A 17,195-nucleotide genomic window follows, 5' to 3' on the forward strand; every position below is an offset into this window, starting at 1 on the left:
GTAATAAGCCAAGCTAGGCAGTCAGGCAACAGGGAACCAAGGGTTTAATGGTGTGCTTTGCATGAGAGCTCTGATCTCACTAATTGCATGCTTTTTATGTGTTGTTGCTAAATGGTTTGCAGTTGGTGCATCTGGGTCCCAAAGGCTGGAGACATCCACAGTCCGCACATATTCCTGCTGAGATTCAGTTTCCAATGGGACCATTGGCCCAGGGCCCAGGTAAGTGTAGAAATTAGGGTAGAGCCAGCTATATTCTCAGTAGTCTAGAGAACTTCCAGAAACTAATGAAATAAACCAGAAATCAATTTCTCTGTTTTCAGGCTTCTAAACACAATTTTTATTGTCTGCCTAAAATCACTTGCAGGGAAGCTTCCTGTATCACCAGTTCAGCTTTTTGTGCTATATGTGTGAGAGTCAGTATCACGACAAAAGAAGTTGCACAGGAGATTGTGCTGTATTCCCATGTTTGAACTGCAGCACCCCACAATTTCCTCTAGTCCATGTCAGACCTCACAATTTCCTCTAGTCCATGTCAGACCAGAGGACCCAGCACAGTTGTTATATATCTGATGGGTGCCAGATTTATTCATTCAACAACCCTAGTCTCAACAACAACAAACATGGGCTTCAACACTTTAGCTCTGTCTTGGTGTTTGCAGGAGCAGTTGTTAGCACAGCGATAACTTCTAGCATGTGTTATAGGTGATTTCTCAGTGCACACCCAAACATCCAGTACTGCTTCAGTGGCCTCTCTTTGTAGGGCAATAAGGCACAGACACATTTTTCTTCAGAGATATTGCAATCCAACATTTAAATAATAGAAAGCAAAGACAAGTGGACAAATGGAGCCCATTAAATAAGCCATGAAGAAAGAGAGGAGAGACACCAAGCTTAAATCTAGCTTGATTTCAGATTAAACCTCTGAATCACCAAAACAACTTATAGCAATTTTATCTAACTCCTTTCCCCCCCCCACACATATATAGAGAGAGAGCAGCCAATGCATAGAGGGCCACTCTGTGTGTTATGAAGCTATTATTGTCTCTCAAAAGAAACCAAACATTTTCTGCCAGAAGAGCCAATCCCTTAGTTGATACTTATTTCAGGTCAATGCAGAGCTCAGTTCTGGAAGAGAATAATCGTCTAAAACACATTGACAAGCTGTTTTCCAGAGTTGGTTATCACCCAATTCTATATAGCACAGTGCAGGAAAGAACTTAATTGCCATAGTAGCTGTTCTTTTATTATACTTGATTGAGTGCTGTCCACTCTTGGCTTAATTGTTGGTCACCCAGGTTCTGTACGAAGAAGAACAGCTGATATTCCTGATGGTAGAGGGTATAGCTTCTGAAAAAAATATTGTGCACAGTTTCTAAAACTTTAATGGAGTTCACACATTACTTTTAGATGTGTTTGATTCAATAGAGAACCATATATTGTTGGTCTATGATCTGGAAAACCTGTCTGTAATTCTGTGCTCAGCTCTGAAGCTCTCTGAATGACTTTGGGGAAGTCACTCTCCCTCAAGCTAATTTGCCTTACAGGTTTACTGTGAAGTTAAAATGTCATTCTGAGTTTCTTGGAAGAAAGGAAGAATAGGATTATAACATGAATGTTGTTGTTTAGTCGTTTAGTCGTGTCCGACTCTTCGTGACCCCATGGACCAGAGCACGCCAGGCACTCCTGTCTTCCACTGCCTCCCGCAGTTTGGTCAAACTCATGCTGATAGCTTCAAGAACACTGTCCAACCATCTCGTCCTCTGTCGTCCCCTTCTCCTTGTGCCCTCCATCTTTGCCATCATCAGGATCTTTTCCAGGGAGTCTTCTCTTCTCATGAGGTGGCCAAAGTATTGGAGCCTCAGCTTCAGGATCTGTCCTTCCAGTGAGCACTCAGGGCTGATTTCCTTAAGAATGGATACGTTTGATCTTCTTGCAGTCCATGGGACTCTCAAGAGTCTCCTCCAGCACCATAATTCAAAAGCATCAATAACATGAATATATAGTAGAAACTGATAGTACATGACAAAATATCTTGGATCTTGCCTAGCAGATGCACCAATCTACCTACCTACCAGGGACGAGCAACCTGTGGCTCTGTCAGTATTATTAAATCCAAATTGCCATCAGCCCCAGCCAACATGGCAAGTGGTCAGGGATAATGAGAGTTGTAATCCAACACTATTTACAGAGCCACAAGTTGCCTACATATGAATTTTAGGTCAATATATTCAGCCCGACTATTAAGCTGTTATTCCAACAGAAGCTTCATTTTGTTGAAACTGCTTCCCTTTTTAAAAAGCTGTCCTCCAAGACTGGTTTAATAGTTACGGTGTTTGTAGGCAGGGCCCATTTACTGGCAGAGAAATTGCTACAGTTGAGCCATTTGGATACCTTCTCCTTCAGATTATTATAGAAGCCGTTTCCTGCCTAGTAGGAAACTTTCTAGTCTAGTTGCATGCTGTAAGCTCAATAACCAAGAAATTCCGGTGACTGAAGTGTCGGCAAAACCTTAATGGATCATACTAACAAAGAGGAGGAGGAAGGAGGAATGTGCTGAATAGGGGCTGGAGAGGCATCTATAGAAATGAAGGGGACAGCTGTTGGATAAAGATAGCAAAGTTTATCCCTTTCTCCCCAAGGCAACATCAGCACTGACGCTTCCAGTGACAAGAAGAGACTTGGCCATGTTCATTGTGGGTCTCACAGTCAAAATCCATGGATCAGCCATGACTGTGCCTTGTGTCTAGCTTCTGCTATTTCTATGCTGATCCATGTGGACTCTAAATCTGTGCTCAAGGGTGGTGAACAGCAGTTTACCAGCATCAGGATTCTGAGGATTCTTGAGCAAGGCAGCTTCAGTGGGATCTCCTGACCTGGCAGAGGTGGGGTGTGCAAACTGCGAATTCTCTCAACCTTTCTCTGACCCTCTTAGGTGCTCCATGCAAACAGGTGCTTGGAGCATTGGACCTTTTTGCTTCTGTTGGGGCTTTGTTGAATGCCTAATCTTTCACCCAGACTAGTGAATAGTCGTAGGAGGAGCACAGGCACAGAGCAGATTTGCCACAGCATCGTATCCTTCATGTTTAATGTAGACTTTGTACCATTTTGTTTTGCAGCACATTCCCACTACTTGTATGGTTATACACTGGCTGCTTTCCGAGATTAGGCCAGAGACCAGACTGTGCCTGCTCCTTGGCTCCAAAGAACAGAAGCTACAGGCCAACCATTTCAGGCCACATGGCCAAAAGAAGATTCTTCCTCCTGCTTGTACACAACCCCTGATTTCCTGTTTGGTGTCCTTAAACCCCAATTATATCTGTGGCTTCCCATTTATCTCCCCCGTTCCCTTGGCTTTAGACATGCTCTCACTGAGAAAGAGAACAGACATCTCTCTCCCCACTGTGTGTGATGCAGTGATCTTGATGTAGGTCTGGTAAGACATGGAAGCACCTTAATACTGGTCTGCAGCAGTCCCTGCACCATTATCTGCCTGTGTTTCATTTTGCCAATATGCCTGAGAGCAGCAGTAGCTGCTTGTTCCCACCGTACAACTCGGACCCAATAAGACAATCGCTAAGGAGATAAAGGCAATGATGAGACTATGGGAGACCCAGCTCTGAACTCTCCCACAAGTGCAGCAGCAGGCATTTCTGCTGGGAATGCCCACCATGCCACAGGCAACAAGGAACGTCTGCCAATGGGGGCAGTATTGTTCCTCTGATGTGAAAGGGCCAGGGCTGAAAGCAGGGCATGGAGGTGCTTGGTGGGAAGGAGAGAGTAGCTACCAAACAAGTTTGTATGTCTTCCAGGTCCCTTTGTCATGTATGAAATGAAATCTGACGCTGGGAGTACAAGTGATGTCCTCAGATCTCTGTTGGGTAAACAGTAAATGCTCTTATCTTTCCCTGTAGACAAACAGAAAATCTCCCCTTTCTTCTCTTTGCATTTACAGATAGCCTGTGATCCAAAAAGGTTCCTAGCTGTTTCTTCCTTCTAGGGTAGGATCCGTTTGTCTCCTCATGCTGCCTTTTGCCTAGTGTGGCCCTCTTATTACTGACGTGGTATTTCTTGGTGGCTGGAATGCCCTATACTCATACCGTGCTGTTTGGAAGTGCAATATCCAAGAGACTGTACAGTTGCAATGTCTTTTTGGTGTACAACTTGCCTAATACAGTATTAAATATTTTTTTAATTTAAAGAGTAAGTGATCCCTTTATATCAACAACCTCTTTCTTTTGTCATATTATTGGTACTGCATGGATTCCAAACCCTGCAAAAAAAGTCAGGAATGGGTGTATGTGTGTTCCAATAAATCTGATTTTAAAGCAAGGCTCGGTGGATTCATAATTCTCTTCTGCATTAATGCGGATTCTCTGGGCACGATGTTTGTGGTAACTGGTGGCATGTGAGCCATATCTGGCATGATGATGCTTAATTGGCCCACTAGTTGACTGAACACTTCCTATGGCTTGATGGAGCATTTTAGCACCATCTTACATCCTTATGTCTGGGTGGGATGAGAAGTAAGGAAAAGCCCAAAGCCACCCACCTTTTCACTGTAGTCTCCTTACTTGAATAAGGCATGCCAGTCAGAAGCTTTTAGACCCAGTCATCTAGGAGTCCCTTGGCAGGCCCAGGGAATGAAGATGTAATGTTATTCTTTTGGCATTTGCATCAGGGGTGTTTCAAGGGCCCGTGTGCACAGAACATTTTAGGGCCTTGGATGCACCGATTCCTTTTTGGGGATTTCACAAGGCGCACACCCTTTGTGTTGATCTTACATATGTAGATCCCGTAGCAGTACACATAACGGACATGGGCAGTTGACCCCTAGACATCCAATAGCTGAAGCACATTTAAATACAGGGATACTCTCAAAAAAAGATTTACTTGAGGAATGTGTATGAGTTACAGGGCTCCCATGCCCATCAGATTGGCTACTGTGGAAAAGAGATTGCTGTACTAGGTGGACCTTTGATCTGATGCAGTATAGCTCTTAATTTTATAATTCATGCAGAGAAACAAATGACAGGGTGGGCAATTTTGCTGTTGTTGTTTTTTTTTACACTGGGTTTTGATGGATCTAATCGTATCCAGTACAGAGATATGAGATAATTACAACACAGGTTGAATGGCAAAGTATCAAGAAATGAAATAGGATCAAAGAGGGTGATTCTTTTTTTGGTAGACAAATGCACAGAGCAACCCCAAAATCCAATCACTACTTTCTCGCATAGAACCAGGGTATGCTTGTGCATTTATGCTCTTGCAAGAGGTAGCACTGGAAATTGTGGCTGGACTTCCCTCCTTTTGCAGGGATCAGCTTTTATGTCCCTGGAAGTTCTTGAGAGTTCCATTTTATGAATGTAGAGGAACAACAAAATTCAGAATGGTTGCTGGGAAAAGGGAAATTTCCATGGCTATATTCTCCTTCTGCTGTCTGTTCAGGTAAAGTAAACCTTGAGCAGTTTGTCACAGGGTCCACGACAGTAGCGAATACTTGGTATTAGCTGGGTGTCTGACACTTGGGATATATGTGTACTGCCCCTTTGGTACGACATAGCATATTTTGCTTTGTTCTGATGGAATGAATGAGGGCAGGCATCAACTATAGTAAGAAGGGGGCAAAGACCACAAAGTTATATTGCCCAATACATTTCAGTTACTTTGATTCAAGACTTCCATAGGAAACCAAAACTCTTCCACACAATCTCAAAAGAAATTCAAACAAAAAAATCCTTTATTTTTTTTAAAAAAGAAATCCCACAATAAGTTAGCAAAAATACAAAAAAATAGCAACTTCACACAGTAGAAAAGACTTCAGAGGCAGCATTTTATATGGCTTCTGGGCCTGGAAATTGCAGACTGCCAAAAGAAGTTGGTCAGACAGTATTTTTAAAGTAAAATAAAAAAATACACACTTGCACACACCCACATTTCTTTAGAAAAAAGACCATTGGCCCCCAAAAGAAACAAAACTTCTACAAAAACGGAAGAAAGAATAAAGGCCACACTGGAATCCTTCCTTTACACAGAAGTGTAATTTCTCACACATTTAGTGTTCCCAGTAATACATCAGAATGCTTTGATCAGTCAACTCCAGCCCAATTTCCAGAGGAAATGAGATCCATAAGCTTATCAGTAAAGCCATGATACCCTTCCTTTCTGGAAAGCAAGCAGACTATGAAAATTACTAGGCCCCTCTCTCATTAGCTTGCTTCTGACTGGGGGAAAGCAGAAGAAAAAAGAACCACTTTTCAAGTGTATGGAATTGGATAAGTGGCTTCAGTGGTTAAAGTCTATGACTTTGGCATGGGAAATAAAAAATAATAATCCAGTGTTAGTTGGGAAGGAGAACTTTTCCCCCTTTGGAACATCATCCAGTGTTAGTGAGGAGAGCAGAGAAACTTCTCTTAATTGTAAAGTCCTAGTATCATGTTTCTTCTACCCTACAATCTGCGGGTAATGACTTTGGGTTTTTTTGAATAAAGAAAGACTGAGATGGACATCACTGTCTGGATCCTCAGTTCTGAGCCCTCTCCTCTTGGAACGCAACGGCCACATCCTCCACAGCAATACTGTCCACAATCGAAGACAGCGAATGAAGATTGTGGTCTTCGGAAGAATCATCACTCAGCAAATGATCTGCGGAGGACAAGAGAGTGACCTTAAGCAGGTGGCTTTCTCTGAGAATTTGGTTGCTGCTGAACAAGGGTAGAGGGAATCCTAGGTGGGGGGAAATAAAGGCTCAGACTATTTGTGGAATGTAGCTTAGTGCTGTGTATGCCTCTCTCTGTCTGAAGGATGTGTTCTCTCCCCCCTACTCCACCCCACAACCTTCATACTAAATTTAATGATACTCAATTGCAGGCTAAAGCACACCAACCCCATTTTTTGTACACCTCAGCATCCATTGCACCTGCAAGAAAGGATTCTGTTCCAGTTCATTTGAATTTCCTCTGATTTCTAATTACAGAAGAAACTCTATTCATTTGTACAATGGCAGGAATTTAAGAAGCATGTTATTAAACATGGTTATTAAAAAATTTCATTTTAAGTTAAAATGTTTTTTAATTTTAATATAAGGTGCGGAAAGATCCTCTGCCCTTGATGACATTCCACTGCATGGTTACAAAAATGAATCCTGGGACTTTTGGTTTGGGCTATTGCTCTGGTTTTTAAATTTCCTGTTGTACTTTAGCAATGGTGTACAACTGTATCAATACTTTTGCAGAGCTTTTTATCCCATCAAACTGTTGGTAGACACCTTTGAAAGTCTGTCAGAATGATATGGTATATTTTAATATAGAACAGACAGGTTCCAAAAAAATATGTGTTCTATCAGGGGACAAATGGCGTCAAGCCCATCAGCTTGTCTCTTCCTAATCAAATGGTCTCTCAATTCTGATTTTTTTAAAATCAAAGCTGATTCAGATCAGAGGGAGAAAGAGACATCTTGATAGACCAATGGATTTTTATATTGGATGTCAGCTGCTTATGGAAAAGCAATTATGGATAGAGGTTTTGGGGACAAATTGGTTTAATGATCAACCAACATTGTGGGATACCTGTGCTTAGAAACTCAGAAGCTTCATCACTATGTGTGGCTTTCCTGCCTCTAGGACCTTGGAAGCAGGCATCAGGAATATGCCTAGAGAGGTGGAGGGGAGAGAGCAGAAAAGCCTGGAAGGAGCACTTGAGAGTGATGGTGCTGGCTGATGGCAGGGCAGAACCTCCAAAGAGGAATTGGTCATTGGACAAGGCTTCCTGCTTACCTCCAGGATGAGTGCTAAAGTCTAGCTGGGTGCTCCATTCAGGGCTGCATGAGGTGCTGCTGGATCCATGGTCACTAGTCACCTGAAATTGGAAGATGGAGGCTGTTAGGATTGGTTACATTTAAGGATCTCCGTTAGGAATGTGCCCTTGCATTTGTTCCTTCACTAACTCTCAAAAGTTATTTTTGTCCTTTTAGCATCCTGTACGGAATTTATTTGTTATTTTGCCAGGAATGGTCTCTCAGCTGTCTGATTGAAAATACTGACAAAGTCCTAGAGGCAGTGAAATGGCATTGTATACAGGATCCCCCTGGAATTTAGATTGGGGTGTGTGCATGAGCTTATTGTTTTTGTGTGTGTGTGTGTGTGTGTGTGTGTGTGTGTGTGTGTGTGTGTGTGAGAGAGAGAGAGAGAGAGAGAGAGAGAGAGAGAGAGAGAGAGATATGATGATGTAGTTTATAGCATGTGGTACTGATGTTCCCACTGTTCTTTTTGCTTTGTGTCTGCATAATTAAAGAAGTGCCATAAATGTGTGTTGGGGGGGGGAAGTCCTGTAACCTGAATTCCGAGCCAGTAGTACAGTAACCTATCCTCACCCAATGGCAATGTGTGTACAGCCATACTGTGTGCATGTGAGTTGGGGGGGAGCAGGTGGGTAGTATGCAGCTGTTCATTACTCTCTCTTAAAAAAAACCAGTCTGGATGAGCATTCCAGAGCCGGCTTTGTGCTATATGGGAGCATGCAGCCTCCAAAAAGTAAAGACTCTTGAAATGATAAGGTAGCTTGAATGAAGATGGGGTAGCCATGCTGCTCTCTGACCTTAAAAATAAAGGAAACTACTGCTCATGGATGAGTGTTTGATTTACTCCAACAGAGCCAGAGGGCAAGTTTTGCAAAGTGAGGCAGATATGTTCTGTTGATTTTCACAACATATCCCACACAACAATCAAGTTATGCCTGGCCACCACATTCTTTGTGTTGCAGTAAGGAGGATAGATTTGCATGTGTGGAGAATTTTCCAGGTATGAAACATAAGGAATCCTTCAGGGCTAGTAAACAGAAGTGCAGCTATCCTCTTTTTTCAACTAATTAACAGCTGGGAATTTCCTGGGCTTATAAGGTGACCATGCAAAACACTAGTTTTCTTATTCTTAGAGACCGGGAGGTAGACAATATAGAGGAAATGGGAGTTTCCTATTTTAAAAGGAAGACTTCACCCTGCTTTTTAAATAGAACTGTTAGATGTTGCAAAATACCTCAAAAATTCTCTAGTGCTGTTCCTCCCAAACCCTTTTTGAAATTGATCAACAGACATCAAAACACTGGTTACTGCTCAACACAATGGAAGGGGAAGATCAGTATAAGCTGCAACCAGCCCTGAAGTTTACAGCTTTGGTTTCAGAGTGCAGCTAGTGTGAAACAGCTTTCAGAAGACAGGAAGAACAATTGCTTTCACACATTTCTTTCTTTTATCAACAGCTGTCTTCCTGATTTCTGTATTATTATTTTTTAAGTGCAGACATAGCAAAAATAAAAAATGTAAACCATAAAGTGTCACAGCCTGGAAAGGACAGTGCAGCTCCAAATGAATAATAGTATTAACGCATGCAAAGATCACATTTACAAATAATAAAGCTGTAAAAATAAAAATATTCTCCACCTCTGCATTCCATCATTATTGATGTTTACATGTCAATGTCAAAAAGACCATGAAACAAAATGTGTAGCAAGATCTAGATCCTGGGATGCCCTGAAAGGTTGAGCAAAGCAAGTCCCTCAGCTACAGGGAAGCTTCAGAAGAGAAACTCAGTAATGTTTCTAAAGCATTTGTTCGCCTTTTAATCGCCTCTTCGGTCCCCTTTGGACTGTAGGTCCAGGTTTGTACCCAAATGCCCTTGTGCATCTTTAAATGGAGACCCAGTAACCCATCTGAACTCGACAGGTGTCCAGCTATCAAAGCTCCCCCCCCAGCCATACTTTCTCATTGGCACATATGCTAGAACTCGCTTCTGAATTGTCATCTGTTGAATAAAGTCCTGTATGCTGGTCACTTTGGTTACAAGGGGTTCACCAGTCATGGTTCTGCTCTTTATTCCCATCTTTTATGTAGACAATAACTAGCTGAATGGTACTTAATTGTAAGTGGGATGTAGCAAGGTAGCCACAACTGCACTTTTGGAGAAACACAACGAAGAAATATAATATATTCCTGCAGGTTATCCACTAGCACTGCATGCTGAGAACATGAAGGCTATAACTCAACCAATGTTATATGGCAACATTATACTAAAATAACTCTTTCCCCCACTGTGATAAATTCACTTGGAGGGGGCGGGTGGAGTCTCCAGTCCATGCTGACTTTTCTGCATCAATTCTCAGGCTGGCTTTACAGTCACCTTAGGCTGCATAAATGGTGAGAACCAGTGCAATTTTTTCCAGGAAAAAAGGTTCCAGAACTCACCACGAACACCTCCTTTGTTCTCTTTACAATGGCAATAGTGCCCACCTGAGAGCTGCTGGAACTGAATTCCGGTGGAAAAGCAGCCCTGGTGAAAACATGTAAGGAAACATGATGCCTGCTATTCCCTACGAAGATAAGCTAACACAAAATATATGTATTCTATGCAAGATAGGTATGGTGTAGGAGCCAATGACTGAAACTAGAAAAGCTGGCATTCACTGCCAACTTAGAAATTAGGAACATCTTGCTGGGTGCTCTTGTGGAAGGGCCATAGTTCAGTTCTGCTTTGCATGCAGAAGGTCCCCAGGTTTTCTATGTAGGGATGGAGATGCCCCCTGCATGAAATGCTGACTGTCAGTGTAGACAATACTGAACTAAATGGATAATTTATCTGACTTGGTATAACTCCTATATTCCTATGTCCATGGGCCGAAATAGTCATTCAGTAAGAGTGACCAGTAGAGTAGTCATTTGGCTCCTACAGTCGGACGGTGGCGTGGGTGCTCTTACGCTTGATGGCGACCGCTCGCTCGTACCCTTCCCCTGGCACTTACCACCGCTTGGGTGCTGGAGTTGCAGTAGCGCAGTTCTCGCTGGTCCCTCTCCTGCTGATTGAGAGTGCTGAGCAGAGCTTGCAAGCGCTCAATGTACTGGATGGCGCTGCGCAAGATCTCCACCTTGGGAAGCCGCTGGTTGGGGTTCAATAAAGTGCTCCGCTTCAGAGCTTCAAAGGCCTCGTTGACCTTCTTCAGCCGGCGCTTCTCCCTCAGGGTGGCAGCCCGGCGCCTGTCGATGGAGACGCTTTTCCTCTTGCACACTTTGCACGCCCAGGGCAGACACTGGCCGGGACTGTGGTCTGGCAGGGTTGAGGCCTTCTCCTCTAAGCCAGCCCTGACTTCGGGGCACAGGGTCATGGCTGCTCGCTCTTGGTAGGCCGTCTGCTCGTAGCCGTGCAAGCGAGGGCTCAGGTAGTTTTCCCCGTCGTAAAACCTCTGGTCTGCAAAAAAGTAAGGGTTGGTCTCAAGGAGTTCCATGGTGAGCGTCTGGCAAGGCAGAGCCTGCGTCAGGGAGTGAAACTCTGGCTCCTCGCACCAACTGCTTGGTGGCATTTAAACCCCGTGCGGGCATTAAATCATGGAGATAAATATAGCAAACCTCCAGGAAACCTGAGCTTGCCCTAAGCTGCTGCTTCGCATCAAAACTTGTCCATCTGATTTCATGTACTCTCCCTGTGGGGATTAGTCTGTTGGTTGGGGTAGTGCTGTGTGGCTGAAGGGGGTGGGGTGGGGGAGCTGGCATGTGCTCCAGAGAAGCCCAGCCGCCTCTCAAACAACGGCCCCATTGGATTTATTTTCACTTGCTCTCCTACAATGATCTTGATGATCAGTCGGCTCCCTGAGCTGGCAGCTCTGCACAGCATTCCTGCCTCATCTGCTGCTTTCAATTACTGCTCCCTGCCAGTCGCAAGGCCTCTTGGCCCTCCTGAACAGCAGCAACGCAGGGACAGGCACAAAGGCAGCTCCAAAGCTGCTCCTGAGCTGAAGAGCCATTTGCCTGCCAAACACTTCTGCTTCTGCCTTGGCTCAGGTGGCATAATTAGCATTGCACCACCTGTTTATGAATAGAAACCATGTGTCCTTAACACAGCAGTGTGAGAGGCTGAAAGTCAACAGGTGAAGCCCCTTTCTGAACACTGCTGGAGAAGTTCCACTTGTTGGTTTTCTGTCTCGCAGGTAACTGTGAGGGGCATGGAATTTCTGCCTATAGAGATGGCCACCCTAATCATGGCACCTGGGTCAAAGCTTGAGGTGCCTGTGTCCACTGAAAAAAGGTGATGAACAGCAACCCAAGGCAAGAAGTCATTAACGCCCTTGTCACTACCAGGGTTGGGATCCTGTCATGTCTCTGTGGGGCTGCCCGTGGATGTGGCCTAGAAACTTCAGCTTCACTGAACAGATATATGGAAGAGGACCCTTCTCAGTAGTGGCAGCTAGATGCCAGAGTAGCCTCTGTGGGGAAATATGCCTGAGTCTGTATCACCTCATGGTAGGCAGTAAAGATGTTTGCAGGAAAAGCACTAATACCTCATTCTGGTGGCTTATATTGGTGCCGCTAGTATTTCATATTGGAATTTGTTTGACTACATTGTGGTTGGTTTCTGTTGTTTTTATGAGATGCCTTAAGTGGCTGCCTCATGGGACCAGGGTTATGTGTTTCAGCATCATTTGACCCTCCCCTTGCCTCCATGGCTCTTAAGACATTGCAGTTATTTATTAATTTCCAACCCAACCTATATGAAATGATCTTAGGGAGAGTTACAATCCATAAAATAACAACATACAACCTTACCATCACAAACATTCATACTGAATATTTATGATGGTGATTAGATTATAAATTTAAATCCCAATCCTCAGCAGTAAGAATCAACATAAGCAGAACAAATACAATGGAAGTCAATGCCACCCAAATGGTTAAGTCAATAGCATGGTATTACCTTGGTGCTGGAATAATGTCAATGGCAGTGCCAGCTGGGCTTCAGAAAGAATGTGTGTGGTTCTCTCATTTTACCCTGTGAGAGGTAGATTAGGGCTCTTTGTCCACTAGTGCAAGGGTTAGTGAACAAGTGAGTTTTTATGTGGCACAACAGAGGAATCCAACACAACACTAGCACTAGCAGAAACTCATTGTGCAATGATAGTGCAATCTATTGCGCAATGAAGCTGCCAGCAAACTGCTTATGCATTCTCTTGCACAAGAACGTTCCACTGGTGCAAATAAGTATACTAGTCAATGACTAACTTTTGGATATACCGGTAACCCTTAGCCTACAAGGAAACAAGTTGCACAAAAACCACTCAGTGACCTTCACAGCCATGCAGGAATTTGAACCCAAGTCTTCCCCCCTCTTTCAAAAGCCCAGCATTCTAGCTGCTATACTACGATCCGAAGCAAGCTTTTATTTTTCAGTTGCTCCCCACATTATTCCATTGGCCACTTTCAAGGTCTGTGGCTGCAAGCCTAGGCATGCCTACTAGGAAGTCTGTCCCATTGAACTCTGTGGGACTTAACGTCTGAGTCAACATGCATAGGAGTGAACTGTCAGAGTCTCTCCTGTCCGCTCATACATCTGGGTACAGCCTTCCCTTAGGCCAAATACCAGCCAAGGGACTGGTCAATGGAAAGAATGTGAGCCAAAAATGTGATAATATTTTCCCTTTCAACATCCCCCTACCAGTAGGGAGGGACTTTCTATTTTATTCTCATTTCTCAGCCCACAAGCTCACTGGGGAGGGACTTTGGGCAGATGGCTCGCATGTTTCAAGTTTGCCTCTTCACAGTTAGACATCAAACCAGCCTATGATTCATCTGATAAGTCGGGGCCCCTTTTGGAAGTTCATAGCTGAGCTGCCGAACAAGACCAGAATCTTAGGTTTAATTTTAAACAAAGCACAAATATCCTTGGTTTGAGAATGCGTTCCTCTCCCTCGCTTGAAATTTTGGCTGTATTCAACCAAGGAATTTCAACAAGTGCAACCTATTCATGTTATCGCGCTGTAGGGTGACAATAGTGGCAACCTGTCAAAATTCTCTCTTCTATACAGATATAGGAGCTCTGGCCTTCCCTACAAGTCATCATCATTTTGTGTGTGTAATTCACTGGACTTTGCTGTCATCTCAGGGCCAGCCTGGATACAAAGGGAGAGTGAGGCAGATGCCTTGGCTTGAGGAGGAGTGGCAGCAGTTCCCCCTTCATATTATGCATAGGAACAAAGCAACATATGGTACCTTTTAACCAGGCTTCCTCAGCTCGGCCCTCCGGATGTTTTTGGCCTACAACTCCCATGATCCCTAGCTAGCAGGACCAGTGGTCAGGGATGATGGGAATTGTAATCCCAAAACATCTGGAGGGCCGAGGTTGACGAAGCCTGCTTTTAACCATCCATGGGTCCTTTACCTTTACCTTTTACCTACCAAGTCACGACCATTGGTCCATCTAGCTCAGTATTGACCACACTGACTGGCAGCAACCCTCCAGGATTTGAGGCCGAGATATTTTCTGGCCCTAGCTGGAGATGCTGGGAATTGAACCTGGGACCTTCTGTACACAAAGCAGATGCCCTGCCACTGAGCTGTGGTTCTTCCACTGAACACACGCAGCCGCTCACCTCTACTGGAGGGCAGAGTTGCATATATCACCCAGACAGAGCTTTGAACACTCTCTGAACTAGCCTGCTGCCCTTAGGTAGGGTGGGGGAAGCTGTCCCATTACCGGAGTTGAAGTAGCTATGAGAGATGCATCTTGTCCAGTGCTGGATTTACGTATAAAAGGATGCGGGTGGCGCTGTGGTCTAAACCACTGAGCCTAGGGCTTGCCGATCAGAAGGTCGGTGGTTCGAATCCCCACGACAGGGTGAGCTGCCATGGTTCGGTCCCAGCTCCTGCCAACTTAGCAGTTCGAAAGCACGTCAAAGGGCAAGTAGATAAATAGGTACCGCTCCGGCGGGAAGGTAAACGGCGTTTCCGTGCGCTGCTCTGGTTCGCCAGAAGCGGCTTAGTCATGCTGGCCACATGACCCGGAAGCTGTACGCCAGCTCCCTCGGCCAATAAAGCGAGATGAGTGTCGCAACCCCAGAGTCCTCCGTGACTGGACCTAACGGTCAGGGGTCCCTTTACCCTTTACCTTTAAACATGCTATAGCTTAGGGCCCCACTCTCTTGCCCCCCCCCAATTTCACTATTCATATACTTCTTCTTAATTGTACTTCAGTTCAACAATTACTTTGATAAAATACATATTTTGTTATGAGCCTATTAGGCTCATATTTTGTTATGAGCCTATTAGGCTCATAAATTACCATATAGCATATATTCAACACAAAATACAGCGACAATTTGTTGTTGACCAAGGACAGCTGGACATATAAAGGGCCCCATTACCTTCAGTAGCTTAGGGCCTCATCAAACCTAAATCCAGCCCTGATTTTGTCCTTTGCCTTTGGCAGCAAAGTGTCTTGGCTAGCCATCTCTTCTTCTGCTACAATTCACAGGCTGGGTTTGGACAGTCATCTGAACCAGTGTGGAGGAACCTCAGATCTGTAGGTCAAATATAGCCCCCCAGGCCTCTCAGGAGTCTTCCCAAGGCCACATCTTTCTCTAGTTCTGTCCCACATCCTCCTAGAATACTTTTGCCTGGCTGAAATGTGTCCTTAAACTGTGATGGTGCTTCTTGCCTGCCTGGATTGAGGATGGAGATGTATGTACATATAAATCTCTTACTTTGGCATGGCTGCAGTGTAAACCATGCTATGCTACCACCCTGGCATTCAAGGCGCCAGCTTTACAGTGGTGCAGGTGGTTCCCCTACACTGGGCATCAAACCAAAGGGGTGCAAGATACTACTACTACCTCCTATATTTATACAGGTACCTACTGAGAAGATCTATAAAAAGCAACTTTACCCAAAGGAATTATGAAATTAAGAAATATTTAGCCCCCTCCCCAACTTTGTCCTCGCTCAGGGCACCAAGTTACCAAACTCTGCCCCTGCTATCTCTCATCCTTTTAGTGGATTGTGGATCCCAGTGGGCTGAAGAACACAGAAGAATCACTAGGGTTTAGCTATGGAACAGGAGCAAACCTTTTGTCTAGGGTCTTTGTAACCCAATCCTCAAACTGAAATCCTCTGTCTGCTGAAAAAGCAGCACTGTCTGATACCTCAAGACAGACTGTTTTATAAGGTATAAAAAAACCACTGGAAGGACAATATAAATTTTAAAAGCCAGCTCAAACACCACAGTCCATGCAGGAAGAACGCTCAACTCAACGTTCCCAAGCAGTTCTGCTAAACTCAGTGGGACTACTTCACAGATGTGAAATTTGTACCTTTGGTGCATTGTGATAAATCTGCTTAGAAAATTTAGTAACAAAGGTATAACTTTGCAGTTCAGAATTGAATATGAAAATATTGGGTTGTACGACAGCATATGTTAAATTGTACATGAGGTCCAATGGAAGGTTATCTATAGGTTTCCTATTAAGACCGTGTTCTTTCTTGTTATTTAGGATCAATATCTGCTCTCTATAAAACCATGTAAAATTGAGACTGACTGCAGCTCCAGTGTTTCAAGGGAGGAGCTTTTCCTGCATGGCAGCCCCTTTAACTACTGTTTTTAAAAGTAAAACAAAATCCTTCCAGTAGCACCTTAGAGACCAAGTTTGTTATTAGTATGAGCTTTTGTGCGCATGCACACTTCTTTTTAAAACCTTTTTAAAAGGTTACAGTGCGGCTCGGTCTGGCTAAACCAGCAAGGGATCAGGAAGTGAGGTATGTGAATTTCCTTAAGGACCTCTTCCCCAACCATTTACTCCATAATTTCAGCACCGTTAACTTTTGTCTAGAACCATGCACAGCATCTATAAATAAAGGACCCCCAAGAAGGGAGTGCAAGAGGGCCTTGAAGATGCCCATCCACAGCGCACACTTGGGCAGCAGATGGAGCAAGCACACAGGTCCCCTAGCCCAGTGTTTCCCAACTGGTGTTCCGCGGCACACGAGTGTGCCGTGAGACATCGGCTGGTGTGCCGCGAGATGCCTGGAGGGAGGCGGGCGAGTCGGGCGGCGAGAGGCGGGGCGGCGGCGGCGAGGAGAGGCCGCGCCTCCTGCTGCTGCCTGGCGCTCCTCCTCGCAGCCGGCAGCGCTGCCTGGGCGCCTCCGCGCGACTCTGCCTCGCTGGGTTTGGTCTCCCAGCAGAGACGGGTCACACGCGCACCTCCCTCCCTCCCTCAGCCTGCGCGGAGGGAGAGCCAGAGAGAGGCATCGCTCCTGCGCGGCGGGAGAGGGAGCAGCCGGAGCGATGCCCCAAACGAGCTGAATTCCGAGCGAGGGACTGAGGGGGGAGGGGAAAAACTTTCACTTTCGTGCGTCCCTCCCGGCGTGACGCTGCGCGCTGACGTCA

The 17,195-nt window shown here is 44.9% G+C and overlaps 2 protein-coding genes across 8 annotated transcripts in view; one reads left to right on the forward strand and one right to left on the reverse strand.

Annotated features, from left to right (window-relative positions):
- Positions 1-4,329, forward strand: part of PPFIA4 (PTPRF interacting protein alpha 4) — a 116,911-nt gene extending 112,582 nt beyond the window's left edge. For 4 of the 7 annotated variants that reach the window (XM_081194657.1, XM_081194659.1, XM_081194661.1 and 1 more), the window contains 2 exons: positions 123-219; positions 3,117-4,329. In XM_081194657.1, the coding sequence (XP_081050783.1) occupies positions 123-181 (59 nt within the window). In that variant the 3' untranslated portion in view covers positions 182-219; positions 3,117-4,329. The remainder of the gene's footprint in view (positions 1-122; positions 220-3,116) is intronic. The other 3 variants (XM_081194658.1, XM_081194660.1, XM_081194663.1) reach the window with 1 other exon arrangement.
- A 1,406-nt stretch (positions 4,330-5,735) lies between these two features.
- On the reverse strand, positions 5,736-11,346 carry MYOG (myogenin; the record flags this gene model as incomplete). The annotated part of the gene is made up of 3 exons (XM_081194894.1): positions 5,736-6,645; positions 7,776-7,857; positions 10,792-11,346. The coding sequence occupies 3 exons, from the start codon at positions 11,344-11,346 to the stop codon at positions 6,524-6,526; spliced, it is 759 nt and encodes a 252-aa protein (XP_081051020.1). The 3' UTR covers positions 5,736-6,523.
- Positions 11,347-17,195: the final 5,849 nt, after the last annotated feature.

This window comes from Podarcis bocagei (assembly GCF_964188305.1).
Source record: "Podarcis bocagei genome assembly, chromosome: 5".
NCBI lineage: Eukaryota > Metazoa > Chordata > Lepidosauria > Squamata > Lacertidae > Podarcis > Podarcis bocagei.